The sequence below is a fragment of the Bacillus rossius genome, chromosome 1 (genome assembly GCF_032445375.1).
Source record: "Bacillus rossius redtenbacheri isolate Brsri chromosome 1, Brsri_v3, whole genome shotgun sequence".
Taxonomy (NCBI): domain Eukaryota; kingdom Metazoa; phylum Arthropoda; class Insecta; order Phasmatodea; family Bacillidae; genus Bacillus; species Bacillus rossius.
In genome coordinates this window covers 366,233,666-366,245,792 of record NC_086330.1, presented here as the reverse complement: position 1 = coordinate 366,245,792, position 12,127 = coordinate 366,233,666, and the positions used below count along the sequence as shown (strand labels likewise).

At 36.6% G+C, this 12,127-nt stretch overlaps 1 protein-coding gene across 1 annotated transcript; it reads right to left on the bottom strand.

Moving 5' to 3' along the window:
* Window positions 1-1,857: 1,857 nt before the first annotated feature.
* Window positions 1,858-9,645, bottom strand: LOC134528392 (peptidyl-prolyl cis-trans isomerase Fkbp12). Its single transcript, XM_063361983.1, has 6 exons — window positions 9,348-9,645; window positions 9,166-9,257; window positions 6,438-6,485; window positions 5,016-5,128; window positions 4,386-4,459; window positions 1,858-2,318 (listed from the first exon to the last, which is right to left on the bottom strand). The coding sequence occupies exons 2-6, from the start codon at window positions 9,200-9,202 to the stop codon at window positions 2,261-2,263; spliced, it is 330 nt and encodes a 109-aa protein (XP_063218053.1). The 5' UTR covers window positions 9,203-9,257; window positions 9,348-9,645; the 3' UTR covers window positions 1,858-2,260.
* Window positions 9,646-12,127: the final 2,482 nt, after the last annotated feature.

Below are 12,127 nucleotides of genomic sequence, written 5' to 3'. Positions count from 1 at the left end.
GTAAATGTTTCTAGTGATTTACAGGAACAAAACGTTACATACTAATCAAGATCTTAACATTTTAATTATTTGAATAAACTGTAAAAAATAACCAGCTAAATACGCCTCTAAAAACTTTGAAATTAAAAATATTTAATAGTTAATTCCCAGTTAGATGTGCAGATTTGCTGTAATTCTTTGATTTTCAACTTTTGTGGTTTAACTACCGCGTTTTCTCGTATAATCGTAGCACATTTTATTCTAAAATCAAGTTTGAAAAGTAGGGGTGCGACAATTATGCAGAAAAAAAATTTGTTAGGTCAAGTTATTCATAAAAAAACCCATTTATGGAAAGTACGTTTATTTAAAAAAAAAAAAAAAAAAGTTGAGTATACAAGAGCATGCCAAAAAATTTATATTAATAATTCATTTAAAAAAAACATTCTTCAACTTTAAATAGAAAACCAAAACTGTAACGTGAACGCAGGCCACTTGAATCTGTGACGTGAACTAACGTGCAACTATTGCCGTAGTAGACATTTACCACGAAAGAATGCCAGCCATCAAATGTAGTTCACTCGGTACTCAACAGAGAGCGCGCGCTGCATGCAATCGGCGAGATATCAATATTCGACTACGTGCGCGCACTCTATACGGGAAGCAACACATCCAAACATGAATGATGCCAACTAGCGTTGGCTACATGTTCATAAGCGGTACACCGCGGAAACGCAGACGATCAGACAAAGGAAATAACGTTTAAAAATTCTTTAAAAGAACATTTACTTGTCAGACATCATATTTCCGTTAATTAAATAAGTGGTAATGTCCGAATAAATATTAGTTTTCTGCTTGAAAATACATAGTTTTATACGGAAAAGACACCTACACAAAGCGCTCGGCATCTAATAGCGGGACCAAAAACATAATTCGACGTTTAAGCGAGAAGTTTTTTTATCCCAATTTTGACGGCCTAAAATATGGTGCGACGATTATGCGATAAAAGAGGGTAAGTAGCATAAAGTGGGATTTTTATGGCTTTCATTCGAACATGCTTAGAATAAAAATTAGTAATATAAAAAAAACTTGATTAACAAAAAAGGTCCCTCCCCCCCAAATGCAGGTAGCTAGCAAAGGGGGAAGTGCAACATGCTGTGAAGAGAGTAAGCTGCAGTGATAGTGACTGCAGTTGTTACTTTGTGTTACAGCCTAATTTGTAAGTTGCAGAGATGGTCGCTATGTTAATGGTGCACTGGCAGGTGAAACTAAATTGCGGCAGGAGCAGTGTCATTTACGAAGGGCTATTTCACAACAGACGTGACCCTACAGGGAGACCTTCGTGCCGCTGAGCCAGCAACTGCCTGTAACTGGGAGTTTCACACTGCGAAGGGCATGCCACCTAACTGCATCCGGCTTGTCGCCTGCTTCCCGTGGAGTGTCTGAACATCACGGCGCTGGGATTGCACATGGAGTAGTCCCATGAAGCCTGCTACTGTTGGCACCCGTAACTTTGCAGATTTTCCTTTCTGGACATAGGTTCAACAAAAATTGATTGTTTTGGCATTCCCTGACACGCATCAAATTCATTCCCCCGCAATAGTGAACACGATGTTTATATGAACTGTGTCCCAGAACTCCATGTCAACCAAGAACTGCTGACAGGCCAATATTAACACATAAATTTACCTGGCAGACACTGGACACATTGAAATCAAATCACATAAAATACATGCTTCACGAACCAGACCCAAATATTCTACATTTTTGAACAGATGAAGAAGAATAACCAAAAGATGCCAGTTATTCTTTGGGGGTTCGTTAGAACAATATATGTATTTACCCAACACACTCCCACAACTCACAGAAAAACACCAACCATCACATTACTGCAATTTACATTTATTTGGCTTGATTCTATAACAAGTTAGTTACGAAGTAAGAAAATTCAGCATGTGTGTACTAGTATAGAAAATTCACATCGGTAACACAAATTAAAAATGTAATGTCACATTGAAATAATATAATTTTGATTGATGCTAGTCACATGAATATAACAAAAAAAAAATTACAAAAGAGTAAAATACAATATTACAATTATAAGAGCTATAATAGCTCACCAAAGTACCTATCGTAGAATATCTTTAACACTTAACAGACACAGCTGCCAGAACGTAAATATTTGATTACAGAGGTGTTTTCTAGTAGGTTCAGCTCTGGCTTCCAAGATTCTTAGAAGATACTTAACAGTAGGCTGGTTTTGAAGAAGCTGTACACATTTGGTTTATGGCTCCACTTTGATGAGTTCCACATCGAAGATGAGCGTGGCATCCGGCGGGATAGTGTTTCTTCGTCAAGGAGAAAACCACACCACATGTGCTTATGCCAACATCAGTCATCACCTACACACTATGCTAGGTTCTGAATTATGTTCTTCTATGCCAGTCCCACAGTACACATGAACTGATGGGATCGTGCTGAATGGTAGGTACTAATGAGCATTGAAATTCTTTAAATACAAAATTTAAAGTTAACATTTAGATGATCACAATAATTCCGGTGTTACAAATAGAAACCAATTAACCAATACAGCAAGGCATAACTTAGTTCACGGCGCATTATGTAACATGGCACTGGTTGAACCTCTCCCATTTGAATTTTTTTTTTTTTTTTTTGAGATTCGGACATTTGAAATACCATCAAAAATGGTATAAATACCTAGCTAAAAAATTTATTTTAGATTTCTTAGCTAAAAAAATTTTAGAGGCTGTATTTTTGCTGCCATTAATTTATACCCCCAGTACATTAACAAATATGTAAAATGGGAAATTAATTAATTTTTTAACTGCAGTAAATGTTTTATAACTTGGACCAAGGTTTACGTTTTATTTTTAGGTTAATTCCCTTTTTAAAATGGAAGGTTTTCAGTGTTATTGGTTTTCTTTATGTAAATGCTGTTTATAAAGATAATAAAGTATTTAACATACACAACAGAAAATTATTTCCTAGTGTTATTTTTACAAAAATAGTGTCAATTTGAGTGTGATATATGCTGCGTTTTTGATTCAAATATGTACTGATTATATGAATTTCTTAAGGCAACATTCAGGGAAAAAAAATTGGAATTTGTGTATTTTATATACACATCAGAATCTTTGGAATAAAAATAAAATAATCTGTTATCAATCAGGAAACACAATTGATCTTCAAAATCTTTTTTGCCATTACATTGTTAAAAAAAATACTACTAAAACAATGGCATTCATTAAATTTTGAATTGATTTTATTTCATCACAAATCACATTTCAGTGTTACATGGTGTATTAACTTTCATTTCAGCGTTGTTCTGGTTTTATCGCAATTCACCATTCATGTTGCCCGTTATAGCTACTCCAGTGACACCACTCCAGCCTCCCTGCATCACTGTGTGCTACTTTGTTCTACACTCGCCCCCTCTTCCCCTTGCTGGACGAGATGCCCCGTCTGTCGCCAGTCTCAATGGCTATTATCGCTTATCCCTCCATTTACACAGGTAAGTAGGCTTCTGTGAACACTTTTTTTTTTTTAACTTTTATCAAATATTAATGAATATCAAATATTTTGTTAATCTAATTTGAAGACACAGATATTATTATTTTTTCAAAATTTTACAGGAGTCCAAAGAAATGTATCAAAAAATTACACATACAAACAATCCCCCCCCCCCCTCACACACACACACACACACAAAAACCCAACAATGCATTTTCTTAAACCAGTAATATTTAAGTTTGAAAAAACAAAAAAGTGATCCAACTGACTATGTATACAAAAAAGTACAGTATTTATTACGTATAAAACTTAAGTATGGACAATGTTGCAGAAAACAATTCCCGATTTCTGAAGAAATCTTATCGGATCCATACATTTTACACTTTTTTGTTTTTTCATTAAATTTTTCTTGTGAAAGAATCGGATTTGCTTTACCTATTAATAAAAAATAATAAAAAAAATTATTTGATTTGAACTGTCAGATCTAATTTTAACTTATTTACGAATAAGAATATTTTTTGAACACTCGCATACTCCTACACTCAAGGCTACTCGACTTGCAGATAACCACATGAGGCACGCTCAAAATACATTGCAATTCATTGTCGCACACATGGAATTGGTGCCACAGCTTCGATTGCTCTTATTCATGCCCGAGGAGGTTTTCAACTGCTCTTTAGTGGAGTGGTTTTAGTCCCCAAGACGTCTTATCTACAAAAATTAATTTTCATCTCCATAAAAAAATTTTTAGCAACGGAAATGAGCCCAGAACATTGAACCCGGGAGAGCTTAGAAACACCAAGCAATTAGCTTCAGTGACGGTAACAAACATGGCAACGTTCGAACACAAGACGGCTGTAACAGACAGTAAAGGATATATTCCAGGGTGTCCCCGTGACCCGTAGGCGTAATCGGGAGAGCAGATTAGTCTCGCTCTCTGTCCCACACACATCTGTAACACACACAACATGGCAGCTTCACAGCTGGAACACACAGCTACAAAATAGCGGGTGTCCAGGAAGTCTCAGCACACTCAAGTTAGTGTCAAAATAACACAATCATTATTGTGTATTTTCCATAACACTTTTGTTAACACAAGAAGAAATTCCTGAAATATGTTGATTACCCTGACATTTTCTGGAATTCCCTGAACTTTTTAAACTCCTTGACTTTTCCCGGTTCTCCATTTTCTAGTCCTGCTGCAACCATGGAAGATCATAAGAAATGGGCCTCCATTCCTCCAATATTACTTAGTAGTTGTAAACGAAGTGAAATTACATGACTACAGATGACCATTTGCGAGTATAATTCATTCGTTCAACTTGGTTCAACCGTAGAAGGGTCACAAAGAGCAGACATGTTGACCACGAAGAGTGAAGAGGCATCACAGGCAATATGCTGATAAACAATCTACCGACATTATTGAAACCCTAAACAAACATTGAAATATTTTTTTTTGTCTTTTCCACTACCACATAACAAACTGGCAATAACTAGATGGAACATACTTGAGCAACTCCTTGGTCCCAGCCTTTGATAACTTCGCCTTTACCAAGCCGAAACTTGAACGGTACTCCTCTGTCTCGGGAGGAGTCGAACTTGACTCCATTTTCTAAGGTACCTGGAACACAGATATGATGTAATTCATAAAGACATACTAAATCAACACAGTGATGTAAGACATGAAGTTCCGTCATGTTTAAAATTAAGTATTGTAGCATCACTTCAGCTCTAGCTGGTAGAGTTAATATAATTTTTAAAAATACAATTACATAAAATGTAATTTAATTAACTGATCATTAAGAATCAAAGTACTTTGCTTTGATTGCCAAAGGTGATTTAATGAACTAGGTGTGCCACAAATAAAATAATAAAATTTTGAAATCTGTGTCTCCCCCCCCCCCCCCCCACCACAGTACTACAGACATTCCTTGTTTGATGCTGAAAATCGCTTTGATAAATTCCCGCTGGTTTCCAAAGTATTACTATTTTTGGTTACATTACAATACCTGCGCATTGACATGGCCGCCACAATCGTTTGCTTTAGTTGCATTACTGACTCTGCAATTCACCACATATAATCTATATATTTTGGATTTGGATTTTCTGAAGCAGCTAAAGGATTTTTTTTAAAAAAAAAAAAAGGCTTACACCCTACTGCACATCCAAACCCAAGCGTCCCTTGACTGGGATGTTTTCCAGCAGTATGGAGTGCATGCAATAGCAAGTAACATCAACCATATTCAATAATAACCCATTTGCATCCACTCACTTTAAAGCCTGACATACCATGGAATCCATAAACTTTTTTTTATATATTACAATTATTAAAGTAATTTTCTATTTTCATTATATTTTTATTCTTTGAAAAAAATTTAATAAATGGTTTAATAGAATACCTATATTGACTAAAGTATTCCAAAACATACAAACCCCACATGTCTATGGAAAAAAAAAAAAAAAAAACCAACCAACATTGACACCTTTCCTGCATGTTTCCCCCCTACATTGTGTGCTACCGAAGTTGCATGAGCAGGCGGCAAACTGCAGGACTGTTCGGGCCTCGGAGTGGACTGGTGTGAATCTTAGGTTTCCCAAGTTGCTACGCTAAAGCACAAAGGTGGTGACCACATCACTATACTGGCTACTAAATGTAATCTCTAAATGTTAATTTCTCTAAAACCAGTTGTAATTTGCAAACGCTGTTTCAAAGATAAATAGATGAACATCTATAATACTGAAAAAACACAATTTTCAGAATTTTATTGTTTTATTTACGGAATAGCTGCAACTTGAGAAATTTACCAATCATTTATTGAAAACCAGTATTTAATTTAGGCTATGTATTATTATTGAAACAATAATTGGTCTACAAATACCGATTCGAAGAGTAAATCATGAGGAAAAAGGCACTGCAGTATGCTACGAACCTGTGTAATGTACAACCACTGTTTGGCCCGTCTTTGGAAACGTCTGACCTGCGAACAAAAACTTAAAGTTTCAGAACACAAACTAACGATCTTATGGCCTATCATTAAAAACATACTCACTTCAAGTAAGTGTAATAAATCTTAGGTAATTATCTTGATTAGTGGCTGCTCTGTAAAAAAAATAAAGACATTTTAAATGTGTTATACTTCAGTTCTACTAACCATTGTGGTAGTTGTTATGACAGAAGTACCAAATTGTTAGATTTTAATTAGGTACATGCAAATGTTTTACAGTTCCAAGTGCTTTTTATCTTATGAAACTGAAACACACAAAATCTTTTGGTGGGATCCACAAGAAATACTGAACTACTATATTTCTTCATCCTAGTTATTCTGTTTCCCACACAATTAAAAAATACCAGTAACGTCTACCCAAAAGCGTTTAAAATCCTGCAACAAAAGAAATAAAACCCTAGTACGTAGTACTGTGTCATATACACTGGCTAAACCACATCAGCAGTCTTAGGAAAATTAATAATTAAAAAACAGCCACTCGTCAACAGTAATGTCTTTAGACAGCACAAAACCAGTGTGATAACCATCAATAGTGTTTCGCTTAAACTGGATTCAGGTGGTTAAGGAAAATCAAAATCTGTATAGCAGGACCTGGAACCTCCAGAATGGGGTAAATGGATTCAAGGGACAGTTTAGTTTATGTGTTCTTCTAATGGTTCCTAACCATACAAGAAAACACATGTGTAGAGTAAAATGAGAGCACATTATGCCTAGGTATAATATAGTTGTTTTCCCATCTCGCTGAAAAGAATTTTTTGGTTATGTCAAGGTTTATTATTATTTAAATAATTTATAACGTTACTAAATTAAAATCTTGCAAACAGTATGTTCTTCAGCCTCATAAAACCAGTTTGTTATTTCATTTGATAATTTGATAGATTAATTAATTTGCATTTCATCATTATTTCTAGCTAGTTGGTACCACATACTAACTTTTCTTTTATAATATGCATAACAATCACGTAACATATTGTAATGGAAAACAAAATTTTAAAATTTTTATAAACCAACATAATAAAGACTTGTTTATAGGTAAAAAAAAATTATTATTATTTCAATGCACTTAGTATTAATTCTTCATGATTATTAAAATTATTTTGTTTGGTAATTTACTGAAAAAAATACATACTTTAAAAATAGTTAATTTGGAATTATTGGCGATTGCTAACATAACCGACAATTTACAGTAATGCTAATACAGCGCAGTAATTCTGGAGAGCCACTTTGCTATAGAATTTATAATAAAAATTCCATAACTTTTCTTTTACTTCCTTCTTTAAATGATTAATGCAATGGGTATTATAAGTTATGTAATACAATTTATAACTGGAACAGATGCCAGTTCCAGACACAACGCAACTGTTCGTCATAGGAAATCTACAGAATTCGTTGTTGTCATAGTGTTGACTACAATATGTTTATCTTCATCATTGTGTTTGTTTCTTTGATGCAATGTCCACGATTTGTTGTCTGGCTGCATTTACTGTTACTGTTATAACTGTCTTATTGTTGTTAGCCCACTGTCTGTCTGTGCTAAATTCCTTCCATGGAATTCTTGTGCTGTCTGATATTAAAGTATGAATGTGTTCGGTTGTGCTGCCCCTGCATCCGTCTGGACTTCACCCGGGAAGAAGGGGTCCTTCCTTCCCCCAACTTCAGTCTCTCAATCCTTGTAACTTTCTCTGCAAATTCCTTAGCACCTCTCACTTCCAAAACCTTTGCCTCAAGCTGGTGAATATCTTACGTCACTGCTTTTCCGCAAAGTAAACGTACAATTACAAAAATGCCTTTTTGCAACATTAGCGACGTTCCTGTATTTACCTTGAAAACAGTGTTAATAAAGTCCTACTAGTTTCTGAGAAATCACAGTTTTTATCTAACATTTCAATACCTGTGCATTGCCGCTGCCACCGCAGCCATTTATTGTTTACCCGTGTGTTTGTTTTGATTAACTTTATTCCAATGTTGTGAATGGCCAATTAGTTAAGGTTAGCTACATTAAAAATACTTTCAAACATTGGTTGGCTGGGTTAGTATAGCTAAATTAAAAAAACTATAAAATATTTCTTATGGTTGCTTAGGAATTACCAATTTAAGATGTGACTATCCTGACCTAACCAGAAGCTATACTAACCCAACCAACTGTCCACAATATTTTTAAGTATTTTAAATGTTTCTAACCTAAAGTAACATGATTTCACAGTATTTTTAATGTCCTATACTAACCAAACCAAACATCCACAATTTTTGAAAAAGTAATTTTTACATTGCTAACCTATTGTAATGTTTAAAGTGTGATTTCTCATTAACTGTTACATATTTATTAACGCTGTTTACACAGTAAATAAATGAAAAGACTATAGTGTTGGAAAATGGTTTCTAAGTAATTTTTAAGGAAAAGCCGCGAACAAAGATATTTACCCCCCTGCTAATTTTACTCTGTCTTCACCAAGCACGAATGATTTCCTTTTATACGCCTCCACTCCCTTGGTATCATAACTCATAATAATATAGAACAGTCCCCATTGCAAAAGCTTTCATAACACACGCTATTTAACACTAAATATTTAACAAACCAATGACAGTTCCAAGCAATTCCCCACAATGTATACAAATAACGGGCAAGTAATAGATACAACAGAAGGTAACATACCATCGCCCGGCGAAAGAACTTCAACTTCCACACCCATATTTGAAAGACTGGGTAAATGAACGACTTAACACAACTGAAAGGAGCAAAACTGCCTGAAAATAAAACAAACATCATTAAATCAAGTAACACACGTAAAACTGCTCACATCTATTTATATCAAGACATACATACACCCTTCTTACCAGATATTTGGTAACGATTATCCTATATCCTAATGTACTATCTAAAACATGGCGCCCTAGAGGGACAAGAGAAGAGAGAGGCTCCATACAGACCAAAGAATAATTAAAGTATCATAAAAAAATTGAGCAGGGAAATTGTCTTGTGGGATCTCCACACATAACTGAAAATTTATAATTATAAATATGCAAATAATATAAAAATAGTTTACGAAGCCAGCAAAAATATAAAAAAAATATTATTAGTTACGTGGAAAGTACTGGTCGCTTTTTTCCCACCGATTCACGCCATTTTGGAAGGAACATTAAAAAAATTACAGAGGGCCTATTTTTGGTGCTATCGGAAAATTCCGTTGGCGGAATGACTTAATTCTGATAGAAAATTACTTAACCCTATTAATAAATACTCTGATACGTTACTCCCGCTGCCTGTTTTTAGCATTTATTTAATTATAAATAATGTGAAATATCTCAGGGGTTTTACGGGGGTTCGGCCTCGTGGCTGCAGGCAGGAGCGCGTCTCGGGGTTTGAAAATTACGTTCAAAAATTACCTGGGCTGTTCAGGCCACCCAGGACGCCTTGTAAATAAATGGTAAACGATTTATAGGACACTGCACTTTATTCAGTATCAATACACTCATACGCCCCGAGACTGGCCGCGTCCGTTGTCGGACCGCTATGACACGCGTATCTCTAAGGGCCGAATTCAGAGAGCTCTTTCGACGGTTATCCACACACCGAAAGGCTTTTCCATTGAAGCTGATCGGCAGAGACGTTTTTCAGTGGTTGGTTGACTGCTGGATAAGGAGAGCCAACCACTTGAAAGTGAATGTGGTCTGAAGCTCAATCGAATGCCTGTTCAGTTGAAAATCGGCAGAGCAGTTGATGGTTTTAATATATAATTCCCACATCAAAACGTGTTCATGTATGTTTGTAATTGTTTAAAACATTTTTGTCATATGGCAGATATGTAGTATATGTTTTGGAATTAAATATGCGTTTTTAAAGAAATCGTTTCGCCCGCAAAGTGTGCATCAGACACGTGTTTTGTAGCGATGGCAGAAGATATGGATGAATTTCCAAATCACATTGACGAGGTTTTTGAATTTTTTGATGATCTTAAAAATGAAAATCCAGTTCCGCGAAGTTATATAAGAAATTTAGCAGACCCGTTTGATTTTTGTCGGGATCAAGAGTTCAAAACACAATTTTTTTTCTCTATAATAAACTGCATCTGTTTTTTTTGTTTTGTTTTTTATTACGGTTTTGTGCTTTCTCACGAGATCAAAAATAATCGCTTTTTCATCTGGAGAAAACACTATAATTTTAGGCAACGTAACCATCTTAAAAAAATTTCTCAACCTCGTGTAGGGTTACCAGACGTCCGGCAAAAGGAGGACATGTCCTCCTTTTTATGTATTTTTTGCGTCCGGCCGGATTTTCCTTAATGCTCCAAAATGTCCGGCTTTTTTATAAAGTGAGATAATTCCTGCAGTTACACTCTGGGCAAAGCGCGCGCTGTCCGCAGAGACATCCCACTAGTAAGTAGTACTATGACAGCTTGACAGGTAGCAGCACATGCAGAAGCACGTGTTTTTAATATGCTGTATATGCGTAGTTTGTTTGATTCTTTATACTGAAACTGTATTAAATGCCAAAACATTGTAAAATATCGTACTCCATTGTAATTAATTCATGGCTTTGACGCCGTCCCCGCTACCTCTGAGTATTTAGACGTGATTTTGTTCAGTTCGTGATCTCAGGGAAGGTTCGGCCTTGTGGCTAGAGGTAGGAGTCAACGCAGTAGGGCCCCCCGAGCTGTTGAGGCCACTCGGGACGCCTGAATAATAACACAAAACTTCTTCAGATAGTTCGTGAATTTAATACAGCACAGCCCAATACATGGTGCTGCCCGTTCTGGCCGTAACGGTTTGCCCGACGCGACTAGTCACACGCGCAGCTCACTTCCTCAGTGGCGGCTCACGATTCTTATGCGCGTGAGGGGCAGACTCGTTTACGTGATGCGAAAGTTACAAAAGATACTCTGACATGGCACACGATATTTTGAAGCACAATACACTACACTAATACCTAGCTCTGGATTAAGTTTGGTGGCGCACTGCCGTACGACGGTGATACATAAGCCCTGACATGACGAATTACACTTAGGCGAACAACTATTCCACTAATACATTACACTTGATAAACTGGGCTAGCAGCACGTAGGCCCGTGTCTCCGGCGACTCTACGTGGTGTCTAGGTGTGTCCCAGGGACTGAATCGTTATTAAGTCTGATAGCACGTGTCGCCTGCTGGCTGCCCCGTGCGGGCCAAAACTAAATAGCCGGTAGGCTAGGTTGGGCGTGAAGCGCCGACGTGAAACCACATAATCTCCCCACAGTACTTACATATGACGTGGAACACTCATCTTGAGCACTGATTGAATTAAGTTAAGTACCTCATGGTAAATTTAGGCCGACCGCGGAACTGTACAAAAGGTTGAAAAGAAATTACACTATGGAAAACTACATGTCGGTGAATGCAAAGTTTGAAGGTTCCGCGTTGCGCGCAGGCTGCCGGCCTCGTTGAGCTCTCGAAGGACACTGGCGGTGTCGCCGCGCGCGACCCCCCTCCCCCGCCAGCCCTCCCGCGGAAACGTGTGAATTTCGCGGGAAACTGAACCGGCCAGGTTCGGGACAAATCGCACATTGAAACATGATTTTGCAAAGACTTAATTATTAATTAATAAAAAATAATGTTTAATAAAATCCTGTGGAAAAACA

What these genes read in the sequence shown, in the direction of transcription:
- LOC134528392 (XM_063361983.1), bottom strand. Translation starts at nt 9,202, where the DNA reads ATGGGTGTGGAAGTTGAAGTTCTTTCGCCGGGCGATG. An exon ending in AGTTCTTTCGCCGGGCGATG is followed by an intron (nt 6,486 to 9,165) that starts GTATGTTACCTT and finishes TTTTGTTCGCAG; the next exon opens with GTCAGACGTTTCCAAAGACG. An exon ending in AGTGGTTGTACATTACACAG is followed by an intron (nt 5,129 to 6,437) that starts GTTCGTAGCATA and finishes TCTGTGTTCCAG; the next exon opens with GTACCTTAGAAAATGGAGTC.